Source organism: Lineus longissimus, chromosome 18, assembly GCF_910592395.1.
Source record: "Lineus longissimus chromosome 18, tnLinLong1.2, whole genome shotgun sequence".
Taxonomy (NCBI): domain Eukaryota; kingdom Metazoa; phylum Nemertea; class Pilidiophora; order Heteronemertea; family Lineidae; genus Lineus; species Lineus longissimus.
The window spans coordinates 745578-766910 of NC_088325.1; the positions used below are offsets into that span (position 1 = coordinate 745578).

The window sequence follows — 21333 nt, forward strand, 5'->3', positions numbered from 1 at the left end:
ATAAAAGCAGGATTAATTGTACAATCACAGTTTAGCTTGAATGAACCAAATCATGGCGAAGTCTGATTGTATTCAAATTTTCCCTCTGATACCGAACTTATTAGGTCACAAAATGTGTCCCAAACTCACTAAATGCCTCAGTCGCTAGAAATGCAAGTCGACAATGTCAGACAAACTCACCCATCGCTGACACCGCGCAGCCCACCGCCTGAGATTGTCGCATTGATTGTGTCGCCCGTCATATAGCAGAGACACTCGTCCTCGCGAACACAGCGATTGCGGTTGAGTTGATATATCGTGAGACGAAACATTATTCACTTTGGATATAGATTATCATGTTCTGACAATTTCTGTCCGTGCTTTCTTCATACTGTGCTGAGGAGGTGTGGATATGACCATTAAGTGGATGTCCAACATCAAGTTGTTAGGATACGCGCAGTACTTCGATTGTGACGCGACAGATTTGACGGGCATTGGGAATACCGTATTACATGAACAGGGATTATTTAAACTGATATTTTTGGTGAGTTCTGACTCCGAATTTAATTCATCGTCAGTGTCCTCCGTTTGATTTGGGTAACTTTATTCTACTCTCTTGGGGCAGGACGTTTTTTTCATTTAGACGTTAGACACTTATATTTTGAAGTGCGATTTCTTTGATGGCGGGGGGGGGGGTTAGTTGCCATTACCGCAATAGGAAAATCTTAAACTTACATTACATTTGTCTTCTTGTTTTGCCTGAAAAGTATGACAGTTGAGATTGTCAGTAGTATCTGAACACCAGCGGTAGTGCACGCTATTCGAAGCTAAGTTGAAGAAAGTTACTGTTGACAAATGCCGTCTTTACACGTCAGCTGTGCAAGACCTTCATTTGGAAATAACCGTCTCGCAAATCAAAGGAAGGTCGGACGGGGCAATGCTAAGTTGCGCCACCGATCACGCAATGAAAAATCACATTTAGCTGTCCAGCTGACAGCGATTGCAAGCGGTCATTTGAAGAACAGACTGTGTTGGAAGTCAGCTACGGAAGTCAGTCGTCACTGCCTTGACGCATGGCTTCCTGTGGCTTCAGGCCGCTGTAACACAGACAGACTCTAGTCACGCATCACTGACTTTAAGTGCCGACTGTTACACACCCAGACAACTTCCATCGCGCCCGTTTAGAACACTTTTTTTAGATTCTTTGATGGCTCTATTTTGAGATGATGTGGACAGTCACACGGAGGTCAAGAACCATTCGGCTGGCGAGAGGGACGACATTATCTCAACGTCACAGTGTCAAGGTGCAAAGGACGTTACCTTTGCCAGATACTGTATCTGCGTCCATCTCAGTCTCCAAAAACTCTGTGACGGAGATGGGGGGGGGGGTATTTCCTCGAGCAGAGCCCACACCTCGGTTCCAGAAAGCATGTCTCACAGCCAGTGCACTTCCTCTGTCCCGCCAAGACTGTGAACACAACCACAGGGCGCTCACAACAACGAAACCGCCCCAAGTCAAGTATCATTCCATCTGGTCCTGCCATTGTCCTTATCGCTGATATATTTGCATTATTTCTGGTTTTATTTGCATTAATTCATCTATATGTTTCCATCCGATTGCCACGCAATCGATGTTTGTGGACTGACGCCCGTGGAGGAGAGGAAATGATATTCAATTGTTCAAAACCAGGGCAGAAAAAATGATTCAATTGTTCAAACAGGAGTATGGACAGAAACTTTGACACATCGCATGTATGTGGTGCAGCTGAGTGATACAGTCAGAGAAAAAAGTGTGTCTAGTGTCTAGCGGTTGAACACAACTAAGATATCTAAGCGTATAATGGAATCCTTCGTTCCCCGGACATTCTATCCTAGGATATTTCAAACTTCTACACAGGTGTGAGCTTCGAGGTAGTAGAATTACTTGCTATTTACAGGTTATTGAATGAGACTCTCTTGACCTGAGACGTTTGTAGTTTGTAGTTCGATCTTAACTGACAATTATCTCACTTTTATCATTTCAGATTCAACAAAGTACAGGTTTAATGGATACTTAAAAAATGACGGATCAGCAGACAGTTCATATTCATTAGGTAAGCTGTTACTGGTGGATGTGCTAGTATTCGGTAATCCATTGCATTTGACATCGCCATCTTGATAACTTGCACGGTTAGACCTTGGCCAATGGTATTCATATACACTGTTCAGCTGATCAGAGAATTTGTTCAAGCTCCAGTTGTGCTGTTTTGCTCGTGTCAGCGTCTGACTCGAAAAGGCGCTGTCCCAACACGCGCTTTTTGAACTGGGAGGTAACCATCGCTCATAGTGATTCGTCCTTGTATTGGGAATATCATTGGTCAGACAAAGGACTCAATGGGTGATACGAATAAAGACTAGCAAATGCTTTTATCTGAAACTCCATGTACATTTACACTAGGCCTTTCTGTACAAAATTGAAGTAAAAGCATTTGCTAGTCTTTATTCATATCACTCAATGATGATCAAGCCGTTTATGTAAAGTGACAAGTCTAATGGACGTCACTTGCGTTGGAGGGGTGTTTGATTCGTTATTTGTACAAGCCAGTTCAATGTTTATTCTTAGTCGTCCATATTCTTAGCACCAAACGTCACTTGAAGTCGACTTCACATGATATCTGTCAGGTCTTTGAGGCGTCTCATGGTTGGAGAACCGTCCTGAAATTTGATGGTTTAGGACCAACGGCCGATGTTCCAAGAACGTCAAATATGGCTGTAAAAATAACCATTGGGCGCAATCAGGCAGTCATGTTTGCTTTCCCAATATGGAATGACGATATCAAGGCAAAGAAGTCACTGGAAGTGCTTTCAGCGAATCTGGGGTCCTCAATTATCCTCGCCACGTGAAATATCATATTATTGCCATGGCCCACTTTTCACAAAACACCTTTCAAGTCCCCTGACTCAAAACATGTCACCTGAATACAAAGATATGTCTAGGGCGATCTCTGCGACCCGGAGCTTTTTTCTTGCCACCTTTAAGACATATTGGCGTGAGGTAGACCTGTTATCAATTGTGAAACCCCGCTAATCATGTGATTAAGCGACACCCCGGGCTATGTCAAGCTTTCTAAGTAGTTTTGATGTATTTTGTAAGCTTTTCATAAATTTCTATGGGAGAGGAAATCACTTCGACTTCTGAATATCGAATTTCTATGTTGAATTTCTGTATGGTCTTGAAGGACTGGTAGTAGCATTTCATCAACATGACCTATTGGAATCACAAGGCCCAGTCAGTGTTAGAAACAAACGCCAGCATTAGCTCAACTGAGCGTTATCTCCTTCGGTGAATTTCTTTTACATAGTAGCTTTAGCACTGAACGTCAACGTTACTGCTAACGCCGATGGAGTAACTGGACCCTGTTCGGTTCTCGTCGTTGAAGTGAGGTGGATATCTTCAACCTAAGGCGTTTGCTTTTATTCTGATATTTTCAAACTTTCATTCCTTATATCGGCAATGCCGCAGTCATGGCAGTGTAGAGAATGAATCCAGTATCAAGTACCAATCTTGTCACAGAGTTCTATACTCTCAGTCTAGCGAATGCCGGCTAATGATATACTAGATAGCTATCATTTCGTACCGAGTGTTTCGGCGTCTCCTGACATGTCCTATGCTGTCATGAAGATTAACGGGACTAAAACTGAAAGCCAATAGTGTGGTTAACTAATCCCTGAATACAGACTTATCAGGCATTATTTTATCAAACTGATATCCATAGATTTGCACAGAGGAGAACACGACACATCTGAAACAAAAGGTGCAAAGACCCAGTCAGACCACATTTCGCTGTGAGCATACAGGCCATATTCCGGAGTAGGAGCTCGAGGGGAGGGGGTTCCGTCGCAGATCCACCTATACTAGTACTATGTTGTACAAGTTGTTTCTCTGATGTAACTCCTGAAATACATAATGAGGTCTCCTGCATTGGTGATCCGAAAACTTTAATGACTTTCAAACATCATCTCGCATTCGCTGACTGCTTAGCAGTCGCTGGTATATATGCTCGACACTTTATTATGGTGATTTCATAGCGAGACACTCTCAAGCCAAAACCAACAACATTATGCCTAATACATTCATAAACTTGAGTTTGTGGAGTGTCGCCTTTCATAAGCGCTTACCACGGTCCATCAAATCACCATAAACAGATAAAACTACTTGAGAGGAAGAACGGGATATGTCCGCTATGAGAGACGGTGGCCCGTTGCCTTTTGAAGAGGGGCTATTTAACATTGACAGCAGAATAATAGAGTCCGACGCTTAACACCACTGTCTATTTACTTATGATCAAGACAGTACCTTCGGTCTTTAGGTCTCGTCCTTGGGTACCCAATGATGGTGATAGGTTGCCAAAGGTCTCTATGAAATCTTACACAAACCACTGTAAGAACCGGTTCTGTGCCATATCTCCCAAGGCGAGCTTTATCTACATATTGGGACTGGGAGAACCATAATCGGCGCAATAACACGAGAGGTGATATTATTTGATATGAATTAAGGAATTGAACCCGAGGCGGAGGACCTTGGTTGAGTTACCAAGACACTCGAGGGTGGAGCTAAAATACAGTCCAAACCCGAGCCGACAGGCGAGGGTTTGGACGAAATTTTAGCTCCACCCGAGAGTGTCTTGGTAACTCAACCAAGGTCCGAAGCCGAGGGTTCAATTTCTATTCTAAAATACCTCAAACTTAAAAAGATAGGCCACGAAATAACTTGAATATGTGCGAATTTGGCAAATTCCATCCATCGCCTGCCCGGAGCGCCGGTAGCGCCGTTGTTTACATTATGTCCGGATCGGCTCGCTCAAGTGACGCTAAAATCCGCGCAAATGGGCTATTTTGAGCGTTTTTCTCAGCAAATATGTGTAGTGCTCATTAAAAAACTTAGGGTAGTTGATGCTTCCTTGGCTGATTTGTGTTTGAAGCAGTGTTTTGAGAGCCTCAAACTTCTGAAGTGAGCTGTGTGCATGGTTCCACATTTTAGTGCAACCCGAGGGAACTTTGGTAGAGCATCTTGGTTGCGTGTCCAAAACACTCCACTCTCAGAACGAGGCTTATGCATTTTCCATTTAAAAGTTGACTTTACGGTACCAAGGTATTTTAGAATATAATATTAATGTAATAATTGTGTTGGTTGAAGGAATACGATTTGCCATTGTAAGCCCAATGTCGCCTGGTGTATTTAGGTTTGGGATGTCTATGTTTGGGACACAATCATGACGGAAGCAAATTATGAACACGTATATGTCACCATCATCATCATCATCACCGCCGCCGTCGTCGTCGTCAAAGTTTATCAAAAATCACATTCAAAGGTGTATCAATACAAGATGATGACCAAGTGTTCTCGTGCGCCAAGGCAACAAACTGGTGTTGATATTCTTATCAGATAAGAGCATTTCACACCTTTTTATAACGCGATGTACAAATATGGATTTGATCGGACTGTTGGGACAGCTGGCCGTGAGGAGTGTCAGGATTTGACACACTCGCATACATTTCTGGGAAAAAGCTAGACGGTCAGACCTGTGCAATATTTGCGCATGGAAACAGAGACATGGTTGGTCCCAGGGGTCATCTCTATACATGACACGTCGGTCATACTACCCTCGTCGTTCTGCCGCTGCTGCTGCTGAGATGAAACGTTAGGGCGCCATCGCATTTTGAACGCAGAGATAACCGTGAGTCCGTCATTACTACACTTTGGCTAATGTCTACTGACTGTGAGTAAGAAGTTTAAAGGGTTCTGTTCCCGCTCCTAGAAATGCCTTGCCATACCATGCCTTGGGTGGGTACACTGGATAGCCCTGTCTATCATTAGCCAAACCCAAGACGATCAAGATTTTGTCAGTAATAGCCTAGAATGCAGTATCACAATCTAGTCATTCACCGATGCTTACCAAAAAACGCCCCCCCCCCCCCCCCCCCCCAGGCAAGCGATCTGCGCCAAACCGGCTCTGCAACTCTCTCTTGCTAATAGTTGGGTTGCGCAAAGGAGTGGACCCGTACGCATTGAACTTGAATAGGAAGATTATACCAATTATTTTCACAAAAGGTGCATATTTTCTTGAAAACGTGAGCCTTTAAACAAACGAGGAAGCAGAGCGGTTGGATATGAAGCAAAAACTGTTATCTGTGAGACAACATTGTGGTATTATTTCTCAGAATATGTTTTTTTCAATCTTTGATATTCTGGATGAGTTTGATCCGGGGTAAAGGAAGTACTGATCTGACGGTTGAAAACTTGTGTAAAAAGAATTCAAATTGGGCCCGTATTGTCCTCACGCAATTGAATCATACAAAAGATGCCGTTTTGAGTCACAAATATTCGTCAGGGTAGCAAAGCCTGCCAAATATCTCATCTTGCCTAAAGTCAGCCTTACCCTCTTCCTCAGTCGAAAGCAGACATCACTGCCACTGCTGCAGGCTACAAGAGGCAACAGCCTGAGCCTGATAACATAGATATCAATCAGAATTGCAAATAATGATTAAGCGGACAAAGGAAATATACATGCGCGACTGTATATCAGTGAATGATTTATTGGCCCGGAAAATGAAATGGTAATTTTTAAAAAACGTGACTTATCAAAGTTGCTAGAGGAGTCTCTATCTTCTCTCACTGTGTAAGATAAAAATCATACACATGTACAAAGCAACAGATGTTGTACATACGGTTTGACTTTCAAAATGGCCGCCCATCCATGCAACCACTCTGCGGTCACGTGTCAGCAACAAGCAACGTCCTCTTGTTGTTGACAAGCTGATCATTTTGCCGCCATTCCCACAATTCCATTGTTTTGGTTGGAAATCAATTTCGAATGTGACATTCCGGCATGGGACATCATGACGGTGCCCACATCAATATCAAAACAAGCTGCTGAAGGGTTCATTCGTCACGTGCTTACGAGCTATTCAGTGTCATCAAACCTGACAACAAGTAGTTTGTAAAGAGTTGTTCCACAATGTCAGTGTTTTGGTCAAACGTTGTCAGATTCCCTTTGGTGTGAATCTTTCCACCTGAGGTTCTTATTGGAAACTAAAGCACACCTTCTAAAAAGGCTCAAGTTCACTTTACCATTTCGCGCGTCCGCCCGCGAAGGTGAAGAGATTCTTATTGGAAGTTAAAGCGTGCACATTCAAAAAGGCACAAGTTAGCTTCCAAGTACTATGCGGCCAATACATTTCCCGCCTCTTCCTGGGACTCTCGCAAGATTACGAGAGGAGTAGTCGGCGTGATAACGACTGTAATATGTCCATGCTGACGTGAGTGCAGAGACAGCGATACCAGTCTGGAATGCCTATGAACACTCAACGAGGTTTCGTTCGTGAATTGATACTTGGAGTCTGACACAATTTGACATCAAATTTTGCGGCTCCGATCATGCCCATGTCAATTTTTACTGTCGAGCACTCAACCTCTTGTCTCGGTACTCAAGAGGTCGTGAAGCGTGTGCGCAGAATCCAAGTGGGTACTTACAAAACGTGCACGCGCTTCCTCAAGAACGCGCTCGTACCCCGGGATACATACAAAAGGCGCACGCGGCCGGGCAGCCGGTGAAGGACAGTAGCAGTTGGCATCTTACTCGATATTTGGGTGAGAAAATGTCCGTTCAAGTGTAATGATGTTTGTCAAACAATGCTAATGTGATAGCAAGGACTGGTGCGTCAATTGAAAGAGTCGTTATCAAATTTCATAATCATATTATATAGTCAGTCTGGCGGATGTCGGTGACTCGTATTTTTGGCCTCTCACAACTTTGAGAGAACATTGACGATGTTTCGGTACGATGAGATGAGACATCGGATCTGTTATGATTTCATTGGATTCGGACATCAAACTCTGGACAATTGTTCAAAAGCACAAAAGTCACATTATTCCTAACGGAACATTTAGCGATGTCTGACCCTCGGTCATACACTGCTGGTATCATCTCAAAAGTTCTCAACATTGTTTAAGCCGAGCATATTAAATTTTTGAAATTTTGTTGGATTTTTTCCCGGATAACACGGATAATAAACCTGCTTTATCATTTTCCCAAACTATTGTTATATCAACCTGATACATGATATAAAATAGGCCCGCTAATGATTAATTCATGTTTCCAAAACACGCCAAGGGTAACCGCTTCTTTTGTGTGCCTCTCTGCCAGACTTGTCAAACTGTCGCTCCCAGGTACCTGTTTTTGGTTGTTATCGAAAACAGATACCGACACAACTGACAAGGATCGAGATTCCTTGATTGTCAATTACATCTAAAGATAAATAAATACGTTGCCAACCTGGTGTTATTTGAATTGGGTTCGAAGTGCGTGGGTTGTCGATTGATTTCGGTACAGGGATGTATTTTTGAATGCTGATCACTATTCTGATCATTCACCATTGTGAGGGACCCACCCCTAAACGCGCCAGACCTTTTACAAAGCTATGAGGGTCATAAATCCCAAAATATCCAGAGGCGCTTGTCTGCCGCGTGGCCCCCTGCCTCTAAACCTTCCCGCTCCTTGCGATCTTTCGATTCCCGCGCGCCTAAATACAGATGCACCAAAATATTGTCCTTAAATTTGTCACGATTTGGAGGCCCCTTCTTGTCTCAATAGTGTTGGTGGTTCTGCATCAAAAGCGTTGTTATTTTTGAAACCCTTCTTTGTCCCTTTTGATATGTTCCATTGTAACTCTCAGTGTTGCTGTAACGCATGACAATGTGCACCAGTTTTCTAAATATCCACAATGGCCGGTAATCGCACAAATCGAGGTGAAAAGGGTCTTCTTTCGTTTTGACCTTTTACCCTGACTTTTTGGTCCCTTCTTTAGAAATCATTTTTCAAACGAATAAACAAACTGAAAATAACTCGCGATGCGCATCTGGAGTTTCGCCGCCAAATTATGCCTTGGTTCTGTAACTTAGACTTAGCATAGGATAAAGGGGCCTAACCCCTAGTAAACCACACCTCTAAACAACATGACATTGGCTAAACCTTAACTGTTAAACGTTGATAATGGTCCAGTAATGGATTCAGAAACATTATCATTCAATTTCAATGATCATCGTCCAAAGCCAGATGCTTGAAATATCAAATTATCTTCCCCTTTGTGCAGCTTATTAAATTTGATCCTCTCGAATTTCATAAAGTGCAAAACAATGAAATCTCGTGCTTTATTCCAGTGTGGATTTTGTTGATAATCAGAAACGTGGTTTGACAGCGGTTGTGTGGCTCAGAAGTATTGACCAACCTTTATCAAGGAAATAGACTACTGTTTCCATCAACCGCTGAAGCTTAAGCAATCCACCATTGACCATGCAACTTCAAAAGCGTTATTACAACAGTAGTACAAATGTATAGTTCTGGTTGTTCAAAACAAGTGAAGTCATCACTTTGGCGTTAATATTAGCTTGGCATTACCTCTTTCAGTTTATAGTAAACGTAACGCCAAGTTGAATGAAATGCCTGAAGTCAGGGACTGAAGTCGTCCTCAGTCGTGACGAAGAGACAAACCAACAATGTAGCCAGAGCCGACTGGCCCAATGGCCGACATTTTGGGACTGCCGCAGTCGGTAGCCTCTCAAAGCCACTACGGTCCCCTACAATTTGCCAAGGAGTCTTCATGCCTGTATTTACAGTGCAAAGGCAGATTAGTGGAAGTTGGCTGTGTTCGTTTTGCCTGTGCCAGTAACCGCGACGGCGATTAATATTTTTTCATCATGCCCTCTTCTAGTTAATGACTCTGGCCTCTTTAGGATTTGGTCATTAGCAGTCTGGCTACTAAATCTGGCCGGTCATCCATCACTATTTAAGGCAGAGTCAATAGTCTTCAATGTAGCAACAATTCAATGGGTAGAGTGGCGCCCTTGGGCTCCCTCAATCTGGCCCCGCTCACAGCCACCGCGGACCCTGCAAACAATGGTGCCATAGTCGAACCAGTTTCTGTCATTTGGTAGGACTAGATTCTAGTAGGGTGTCGACGGTTGCAGCATTCTCACTCTCAGGAATTCACTGCATGCACAAACGTAAACCAAACCTCGAAAATTCTAGCCGCCCATTCAAAGCATCCCCCTGAGTGGCCCGCCTGGTGATCCCCAGCGCCACCAGCGAAATCGAAAAGGTAAGGTTAGCAACACAGACCTCAGCCCCAGAATGAAACTCCTGTAGGTCACAACCATGATTCAAATGGGGGACTTGTGCACCTGGCATATCAAGATGGGGACCCTGTCACGTCTCAGAAAGAGACACAGCTCCTTTCATCTTGCGCATCTCTTGAGGACTCTTACGTTGAAAAAAAACCTCCCCTTTTCGGAACACCAAAAGCGCCCTGAATACAGTTTCAACGCCCAGATCTGTGCACCTGGCTGTCGGAGCCGAGGCCCTGTCAGGCCAGCGCCAGAAATAACCATTCTCTCATCTTGCGCATCTTTTAAGGACTCTCAGGTGGAAAACTAAATTACCCCTCCCACTTTGAACACTATGGTACATTGTAACAGTGATGATCTCTTCTCGAATCTATGCCATCTCTCTGTCTACCTAGTGATTAAACTGACACAGGGAGAAAGGACTTTCCATGCGGAACCGTTCATTCGTTCATCCTGCGAGCAGGTTTGTTTGTGTCCTCTTTGAAAGAGGACCTGTTGGTCTTTTAGAGGACAATAGTACAACCATGGTTAACTTGGGTGGAGTGGTCTTGTCTTCGATTGTGACTTGAGACTGAAGACAGAATGGGAATCTGATGTACCTGAATAGGGGCTGTACTGATCCATTAAGGTATCCAAATAGACTGGGTCATCTGAATCGGCGGCTGGATAACCTGAATGACTCCTTTCAGTGATCTCTATCGGTTTTCCATTCAGTATCTCAATATAGGCACCAGTAGTTTTGACGATTTTAGATTATTACACGGCTTGACAGATCTGTTTTCCCGTTTGTATTGCGTTTGTCGTTACATTCAACATGGTAAAGACATGTTATGGTTCTTCTTTAAGAAAGTTAGTGAGGTTTTCATAGGGAAGCATTTTGCAAATGTAGCACTCGCTATTGGCATCAGCCGGCGAACAGGCAATCGAGGCGACACAAGTGTCCCAGCATGAACTTGGAAAAGGCGGCACATGAATTGGGAAAGGCACAGATAGTTGTTGTCCAGACACCAAATGAATCATACAACATGGTCATTGTATCTTAATTGAAAAATAAACAAACATGCTGTGTCAATAGATTAAATTGGGTGATTGGTTCGTGATTGCTGATCAAGTAGTGTCGAACTCATCAAAGAGAGGAGTCTTTGTCTTAAGCAGCTGTTGGGCCTTTCAGGTGTCATCGGGAAGTGCCATCGCCGGAGACGCGTACCTTTGAACAGTCAAAGATGCGTTTGGTAACCTGTTGTCAAGTCCCGTTCCGGTGGTAACCACCACTGGCCTGATCATATGGCGTGGAGACGTGAAGCTGTGAAGAGGCGGTAGTGACCATTAGACAGTTCACGATCATGGCTAAGTATGGGCGGATCCCTTCATCAAATGAAGTGGACGTGCATCCAACAACAAAGCCTATATCACTGATACTGCTCTCATTGATGTCCAGAAGTAGCTTACGTCTTAAGCCCTACTCTGCGAGCATAGGCCAACTTTCCCCCATCGTCTTCTGTCCATTAGTAGACTCGGGAATTAATCAAGTAGACGTCCTTTGCTGGAATCAGTGATACCTCGGTCTTGCAGCTGTTACGACTCCGTTCACAAGTCAAAAGGCAGTTTGTCATAAAGTATTCGGTGCTGGAACCAAAAAGGTTCTCCATAGCATTTCTATAGTCATTGCTGGTACCAAGTGTTTTGAAGGCTTTTCGTCGTTGCCAGTCCTCTCTCTGATATTCTCTGTCCATGCTTGGCCCTGTGGCCTTTGCACGATAAATTTCATGCGATTACTTGATGTTATTACTTTTCTTTACTGTATCATACCATAGCATAGACAACTAACTAATAACAAATCACAACACATGCTAGTCATTAGTGACCATTTCCTCTTTTATGACCACATATGCACAGGCGAAACAAAATGATATGTTTTGTAGGAAATCAGCGCCAGTTTGTTGAATATTGCCCTATAATCCAGTTTGTTGACCCAAAGGCTCTTTCCCTAAAAGCCATAGAATGACTCGTCTTATGCTATTATGTACCCTATAGCTTTCTAAATATTATGTTTGGCGTTTTGATAGGCTAAAACAACACCAAACGACTTGAAGCTCAGCAGGCCCGTACCCATACGACACAACACAACACCGACACTACTAGTATTGTTCATCACCCCTGTGCTTATTGATCGTGTATTCTGTGCTAATTTACGCTAATAAGACAAGAATGGCGCCCAATAGCAGATGGGCCGAGATGTTATTTCCCTGGCCCCAGGCTATCTTTACCTGGGCGACAAGTTGTGACCATTGCGGGTTCAAGTGGCCGGGCGTTTGAACACGTAGACTAACTTGTGCGACATTCGAGGACGTACTGTAAGGGGCAGATTACTCTTCCTTTGTGAGACACCCCGTGAGACATTCGAGGGCACACTGCTAGGAACTGAATACTCTTTTCCCTGCCCCTTGGTTTGACTGGCTATCTTAACCTGTGCGACCAGTTGTGACCATTCGGGGTAAATAGCCAAGGCCCCTCGTACGTTCGAGGACATTCGAGGACGAAGTGGGAGGGACGGAACGCTGGTTCCTAAATTGGATGTCGTATCAGTGTCACTAAGAGGAATACCACGGACAACTTGGATAATTGTTTCTAGATTTTGTCTCTGATATTCATGTAGCGGGGTGGATTGTTGATGCATCGCAAGTTTGCTATTTCCTGGTAAGTCTTATAGCGAGGGCACATTTGGGTCTTTCGTTGACGTAAAATTTGATCCTTCCACTTGACTTTTCGGATCTCTGCAACATTCAGAGTACAGACAAGGTTGCACAGTGCTCCAGCCTGCGTGGGTTCTTTAGCATGGTGATTACTTGGATATCTGATCATGATCCTTTACCCAACTCAATTCTAACTTCACTCATGCAGTGGTTATATGAATGTGAAATATGATCTCGAAGAAGTTGAGGAAATCCATGCAATCTCTGGTGAACCTTCACCGTCATAGCGTGTTCATTCAGTTTTCAGCAACAGCCATATCTATTCAGAAGCCATTTGTAAACCTGCTCACCCAGCAGAGCGAATCACGCGAACATTATTGACATCGGGTGCAGTTGCCTCTCTTCATCAAACTCGTTTTCAGGTGAAACTGTACAGTGCTTCGGTTGTCGGTCGTCTTAAAACTGTGACCGTTGGTGACGAGGTTGTTACCTCAGGCTGTGATGAAACTGTCCTTTCGGCACTGTTTACATCTGACAGGTGGTTCGATAATATAACCTCATACCTAAGGGAATATACCTCACATCAGATCCGTGTACTGCTTGTCTCTGATATCATCTGTAGCCGAGATTGTTACTCCAGGCCCGGATTAATCCATCTCGCCCCGGGCGCATGTGAGACAGCTAACAGACGACAGGTGGTCACGTGCTCGGATGCGCAACAAAGCTGAGATTCAGTCCGCACGGAATAATTCGTTACATCTCAGTGGAGAATTATCAAAATTACAATGAATGAAATTGATTGGTGTCTGTGGAGATAAAAGCATTATTCACTCTGTCTGGTCCATCAATAAATGACCATTATTGCCAGCTTCCAGGGTCCAACAGGCATTGGTTTGTTCAACCAAGCGGAACAGACCATAATGCACATTTTGTAGATGGACTTTCTTCATCCGTTTTACCAATCAGAGAATGATGAAAAAGCATGGTCTCTCAAAGCATCATGCGTGCCGGCCTCGCTGTTCTTTTTTTGCAAAACGCGTTGAAATCAATTTGTTGATACGTGTCCATGACCACAAATGGAACGAAGACAAAGGCAAGCTTCGCGAAGTGCTATGAAGAACGACACACGAAGTATGCAGAGTAACAATATCATTATCGCGGCGATTTTCGGGGTTTTGACAATCAATGAATGCTTGAACGATGCACCCAGCATTTGGTTGGTAGTTTGCGGGAGGGGTAGGGGCACTGCGTATACAACGGAATATGGAATATACGGAATATTTGACAGATGCGCCTTCTGTATTTGAATCAAATCGCGAAAGTAAACATCTAAGCCTGATAAAATCAATTGGACACAATGCGGTAAACTTTTGACCGAAATGTGCAAATTACTTATTGAGAATCGTTACCACTACAATACGCGTCAATCCGACTGAGAATTCCATTCAATCAACTCTGGATATTAAAATGAAGTTTCATACGTGGATCAATCTGCGTTGAATGAATTGGGTTTGACGGGTTGTCATCCGCTGTCTTGATCAGTCCTCAGAGGAACTTGAAATTATCGGATAATCAAGTCAGTCTCTGATATAAACCTCACAGGACAGTAAAACCTGTCCTCGGGTTGGTGGCTGGATTGATTGATGGGACTTCAAAGCTTGTTTGATCGAAAAGAACACGATTCCGAGTCAGTTATCAAGATAATCAAATTGATTATAAGACAAATGATGAAGTCTCAATGAGAAGGATACGTCCCAAGGAAATGATGATTTTAGTTGTGTCAGCTGCCATGGATTCCGAACTAAAACGAACTGTAAACCTTACTTTTGAAGAGGAAGCCTTACGAGAACGGTTGTTGGAGGTGGGGGTTCGTGGAGGGGAGGCAAGGGGTGGAGGCAGTAACCCTCGACTGAAATCCAGTCTGTGGTATATTAATGTCACGGGAAGGATATGGCTCACTCTGTATCCTCAAAGGCAGTTGTATGTTCATAAATCCAATTAGCTGGGACCGTGTTTAGTCGGCGTGGGTTGCCCCGTAGCGCCAGACAGTGCAAAACACTGCCAGCAAACACAATCTTTCAGCTAAGCAAATCGAGGCATATAATCTTTGGACATGATCACACAAAGACATGTCTAATGTTATTTCCGTATAAACCATAGATTGGCTCACATTTTTTCTGGGCATTGAAGAATTTGGCAATCGACCTATCAAAATATTTCTCAAGCACTTTTTTTCGGGCCAAGAATTTGCGTGGGGGTTAATCGAACATGTCTTGCGTTGAGAATGTGACATCGAGATCATTAAACTCGACCTTCTTGTCACGTTGATATCAAATTACTTGACCTACACGAATTTACGGCCATTTCACACCTTGATATGAGGGTAACTTGATAACGCTATCTGCAAAACTCCATTTTCATTCTTTTGTTTTCATGTTAGTGATTGTTTGCATGCCTGACAATCTATCAGACACAAATGAATCAGGTGGCATATTTGTCAATCACAAATCGAAACTAGCAATTCTTCATCGCTTATGGTCAACTTTGGGGGCTGGCCTCCCATCTTCAGGAATCGCAATTATTGCCTCTGTGTATCATCGTGTGCTTCTCCTTGTTACCTACACTGTTGTGGCCTTTACTGCACCATTTACCGTACGAACTTACTGATTCATCCGACATTCGGGTGTCGGAATCACTTCGGGAAAGTCCGGATGAAAAGATGGTTGACAAGTCGGAAATGCTCGTGACCGTTGTCAGGGACATTGAGTCGGACTGAGACGAACTAGAAGAGGATACCATACTTTCCAAAGTCTCATCGATGTATCTTTTTAACTCCTTCTCAAGGAGAAAGTTTTTCTCGGCTTTTACTAAAAAGTTTTCATAGTTTTTATCGTGTCACTTAAGTCAGTCTTGATGACAAACTTTCGTTTCAGGCTGTTTTTAACTTCTTTTTCAGGCAGCCTATTATACCAAAGATATGTGTACTAAAGCATTGATAGGTTTGTTCAGCAGTGCTCATTGTGTTTGGATCGTGTATTTATGATTTTCAACTCTATCTTTCCAGACTGAACAGTGACTGACAAGAAAAAAACCCAAAATGGCGGGTGTGCAGAACTTCATCAAGTGGATTAAAGAGCGCACGCGCAAACAGAACAAATCATCCCCCAAAGCCAGCATCATGCGACTGGGGAAACTCCCGCCAGTGCCACCTATGGACGAGTACGGATTTACCATTAAGTCGGAGCACATCTACGAAGAGATACACACTATGACCAGTGACGAGGAATCAGAATCTCTGAAATCGTCGGACGAGGTTACGGAAATATGCAACGAAAACTTTTCGCAGACTTTGCAGAAGTTCGATTTTACGCACGCGAAAGAGATCGGCCCGTATTTGGTAGTGCCGATTGTTAGTGATGTTCGCGACGGTGACGAGAGCTGTGATTCAGGAACGGGTGATCTCGCGGACTTGATTCTGTGTGGCTCTGTGAATGACTCTAGAGATTCTAATTCAAATACAAATAGGAATAATGTGGATAACACTACGTGTAGTACTCCAAGGACGGAAGTCACGTATGACTATAGCAAGAGTCTGTATAATGCTATCCCCGCGTGGGCCCGCGCGAAATTAAAAGACGCTCAGTGCAAACGCCACGGACTGGCCCTGCAGGAATCCAAAGAAAAGGCTAAGGAAAGTAATAGTGCACACGACGAAACGTTCAATGAATATAGCATAACTGACTTGAGTAGTATATCAAGTTGCAGTGATCGTGTGTTCAGGAGAGGTCAGGGGTCAAAGTTGACCAATCGGTGCTGTGGTAGTAGTGATAGTAGCGACAGTGCTAAGACATTTAGCGAATACGACATTGGCGATTATGACGACCCGGTACACGATAAAAACTATGAGTATTTTTTAGTAAAAGCCGAGAAAAACTTTCTCCTTGAGAAGGAGTTAAAAAGATACATCGATGCGACTTCGGATAGTATGGTATCCTCTTCTAGTTCGTCTCAGTCCGACTCAATGTCCCTGACAACGGTCACGAGCATGTCCGACTTGTCCACCATCTTTTCTCCCGGACTTTCCCGAAGTGATTCCGACACCCGAATGTCGGATGAATCAGTAAATTCGTCAACATTGTCGGACGAGTCTTGTCATTGCTGTAGGGGACAGGAGAACTCCTTGTTCTGCGCAAAGGCTTCGAAATCTGTGAACTCTGTTTTGTTGGTGCATAAGACCTCGCCGCGGAGAGAGAGCAACGCGAGATCTCAGCGGAATCGGTCATCATCACGTGAGTGGGAGAAAATGCGAGACTCTGAAAAACGCGAGAGCCGAAAAGGGGGAGTTTCAAAATCAAATGGTGCATATCATAGTTCTAAACCATCCGCTAGGCGGCGCTCAGTAGACGATCTTCTTAGTTCAAAATCTCCCGTGAGGCGGCGTTCTGTTGATGACATTATTTCCAATACGTCCGAATGCGAATACAAATTCACCCGGTCAAATACGGTACCTACGAAAGAGCTGGAAAAACAAATACGTAGGGACATGCGAAAATCACAAAGAGACTCCAACGAAAAATCACAAAAACACTTGAAAGATTTCGAAAAATCTCGGAAAAACCCAAATGACCTGGAAAAATCTCGGAAACTCCCTAAGGAATACAAACTACCCGGTGTAAGCAAGGAATACGTATTCACGACAGACTCTGAATATAAATTCTGTACTCTATCGAACTCGAAGTCTAGGTCGAGTTTGACTAGGGCTAACGAGTCGAACTCTGGCTTGAACAGAAACAGTGAGAGGTATTCTTGTCGGGCTACGGATTTCGTGCCGAAGAAGACGGGGCGGGTTTCGGGCGGTGCTACGGTCTCTTCGGACGATACCTATGGGAGTATATACGGTACTCTCCGAGGCCGTGCTAGTCAGGCGCACTGCCAGAACAGACTCCTGGGCGACATGATGAGACGAAATCATGACCGGCAACTCTTTTTCTAAAGATGACATTTCGTTTTGTAATAATACATGCTTTAAGTGCTTTTTTACGGATTCGAAGACTTGAATGGGTGGGGTGGTGGTCTTCTTCTGTGTCTACTAGTTCTTTTGGGCAATACATTGGTACTGAAGTGCTCAACTTTGCCGCAGACACATCGCCCTAGATACAAGCATGACTGTATCTCTGACTTCCATCAGCTAAACATGATAGGTAGGGCCTTAGGCCGAAGTTACATAGACCTCATTCGTTCATTTCCCAGGACTCATTTCCCCTTTTGCTTTCGTTCCCCTGTAAAAGCACTGCCTTGTGGCGTGCATTCACCGAGGAATGAAAGAAAAACCCGGAAAGTGACTCGTGGTAAATGAACGAATGAGGTCTATGTAACTTCGGCCTAAGATCACACAGATCCAAGTAAACTTTTTTTCCACTGATGTAATATTACATGAAATAGTTCTACTTCTTCCTCTTTCCCTTACCTTTGTAATTGTCGAGGAAAGGCAATGTCTTCTAAAGGCAATATCGATTACAATGTATTGGGTTCGATTGCTCGGTCGGCGTTACGAGGAACATTAGCCTTAAGTCTTAACTCTACTATTGTAAGTAAAATTTACTGGAGGAGATAACGCTTAGGTGAGCTAGCGCTGGTGATTTTCTCTAACGCCGACTGAGTAAGTGGGCTCGGTTTTTTAGTTCTGTTTATAGTGTCCGTAACGCAGGTCATCAGCTATCATCCCCGCAACAGGGTTTGATAAACTGGACCGAAGCACCTCTTTGCTGTCAGGTATGGCCTCCATGTTACACAGTGTGTTTTAAAAAGAATGCAGTTGCCAAGAGCACACTCACAGTATCAAAGATTTTTAAAAAGACGGCAGGCAAAACGTTTGTTATTTAGAATTAGATACAATAAAGCCTTTACTCACAGAAACATTTCAGGTATTGTGCGTGTTAAACGGTGTAAAACCTCCATGTGGAGATATGGCTTAACTTCGTCCATGATACCTTGAACATCACAATGCAAATGGTCACTGCATTCTTTTTGGGACACGCTGTTATATCAGAAGGCAATACTACAATGTACATGTACGCTGTTTACAACATCTTTTTTGACGCGCTAGACAAATATTTTTGGATTCTTGCAAAGTTGAAACCTGTCCATGCTGTCCTCAAGACTTTTTTAGAATCCGAGACGTACGGGTATCTTGATCTTACTTGCCTTTGGTGAGATGTTTTCATTCATTTTTCTCAGCCCCGGGCGAGCTGCCGCCCAGTTTTGGAACAGAAATAAACCACTCGAAAGTTCACATGGTTCATAGGGGTCATCATGAGTTGCAGTAGGGTGCTAACTTTTAAATCAATGTTTACCCAGCACATTCACTTTCGTCTTAAAAGTTCTTAATTTTCATCTTAAATCTGCAAACTCGTTTTAAGAATTCTTAACTTTCATTTATTTTCGCCACCTACGGTAAGGTCGTGTGTGTCAATTGTTGTTACAACAATGCAAAACAAACCAAGCGTCCTAGAATGCGTCTGCAACAATGCAAGTGAAATTTTCAATCAGTCTTGATTTGGTATCAAGTTTAACCCAGAGCTGCATTCTCGTCCATATGATAAAAAAACTATCTTTGTATAGTCACCCCTATGTAAATCGGAGGCAGTATTTCCTGGCTCCAAGGTCGATCTTGTATCGTGATGTAGAAATCTGGGCGAGCCCTTCTCAAAGGCCATTAGAGTAAGGCGATGATTATTTTACATTCTTGGCGCGATTAACACCAGAACTCCCCTCAAATGAACAGCTTATCCAGTTGTATGGCGCATTGTTTACACTTTCTGTAGGTTCACCAGAATATCAGGTTCCCGTATTGTTCGCTTCAGACGCTTGTCCTGAGATATTCAGAGGCGGATAAAGCCTGGCCCCATTACCACCTCTCAGGGGCGTCTAGGAGATGTTTACTATTAACCCTTTAAGCGAAAAGAAAACAGCAGATTTATTAGGGAGGTTGAGTTAACAATCTTTACGGGTTGGTTAGCCTCCTCATTCGGATGCATACATATTTTTGCGTAGAAAGACTTTTTTGACGAATGTGATTGCAGGAACTGAACAGATATTCATCCGGTAGGTGGCGAATAGCATGTTTGGGAGAGGGAGGGGAACGATCTATTTTTGACTAGCCGTTTCTCAGGTATCAAATCTGCCGCACGTTCGTTTGTATAAAGATAAATGTAACATTGTTCTGTAAAATATTGTAACATTTCATTCAACTAAGAAGAATTAAACTATTCTTTACATAAACCTACACTTCAAGTTCATCTTTTCCCCGTTATCCCTCCAAGATACACTCCGGACACAGTGGACCGACCTCGTCCCTCACGATGAGGTAATGGACTGCCCCGGGAGTCTATACTCAAAGAGCGGGGATCCAAATAGCAGCATGTTCGGGAGCGCTAGGCATCCATGGAAACATATGCCGTGAGAGCAGGTTTGTACGTTGTTGCCTTCGTTCATTTTTATGGAAGCCACCGTCATTGGGCCTGTGATGGAATTACGCCAGGTTCAATTAACGCCAGCGTTAGTGACTAAATTGGTTTGTACGACCACCCATGGTCTGATCTGGGTATAAGCTTGGGACTCGGAAATCAGGTTTCTGTCCTCAAAGTCAATCCAAGATATTAGCAGACTACGGACATTATTTTCCGCACCGACTGGACTGGAACAGCGATACTGAGCAACTCGAGACACGACTGCGATCGGAGCGCTGTCTTGCGGTGAAAGACAACACTGAAAATGCACTTGTTTCGGTGCGGTTGATGATGTTCATGATAACAAGGATATCCCCACAGATAAAAGTCACACACCGGATGACAAAACATTAAAACTGTGAGCCATTGTCTGAATCGTCCAAGCCATGAGCGTCTATATAGACGCCCGCGTCCAAGCTAGCACCTCCAGCTAGATATATAAATCTATGTTTTCTCCCCAAGAGCCTGGTCAGCTGGCATTGGCTTTTCTTGTTCATCACTTTAGGCGAGGGCTGTCCAATGGACGCTAAACCGTCCGTACGACTGATTGAGAAATAAACTGTCATCTCCCAAACCATCCAATGGATGCTAAATCGTCCATTGAGGCCTGATCAGCTAAATCAGTGACTGGGTTTTTAAGTTCGGGTTCAGAGGTTTTCAAGATAAAAACGATATTGATAATAATGACGATAATAATACTAATACTAATGCCCCTATCACCTCACACCAACCTCGTCCCCATAGATCCCGTTTTTCGTGAGACTCTCCGCGCATGCGAGGAGCCTGGCCCGATGGGGCCTTTTTCAAAAGACACAAGGGTCATTCCACAATCTGGAATATAAAAGACGACTGTGCAATTTCAATGATGAGAACTGATGAAATGGTCCAAAAACAAGCATGAAATATTTACCACTTCTTGGGTTAACTCGAGTTTTGATAACCGGCTGTATTCCACGAAGTCTTTAGACATGTTAGATGTCGTCCTCTGAAG

At 43.6% G+C, this 21333-nt stretch overlaps 1 protein-coding gene across 1 annotated transcript; it reads left to right on the plus strand.

Annotated features, from left to right (window-relative positions):
• The first annotated feature begins 270 nt into the window (after nucleotides 1–270).
• Nucleotides 271–20067, plus strand: LOC135502544 (uncharacterized). Its single transcript, XM_064795492.1, has 3 exons — nucleotides 271–523; nucleotides 2004–2072; nucleotides 15899–20067. The coding sequence occupies exon 3, from the start codon at nucleotides 15932–15934 to the stop codon at nucleotides 17825–17827; it is 1896 nt and encodes a 631-aa protein (XP_064651562.1). The 5' UTR covers nucleotides 271–523; nucleotides 2004–2072; nucleotides 15899–15931; the 3' UTR covers nucleotides 17828–20067.
• The last annotated feature ends 1266 nt before the right edge of the window (nucleotides 20068–21333 follow it).

Coding starts and splice junctions, on each gene's coding strand:
- LOC135502544 (XM_064795492.1), top strand. CDS start 15,932: ATGGCGGGTGTGCAGAACTTCATCAAGTGGATTAAAGAGCGCACGCGC.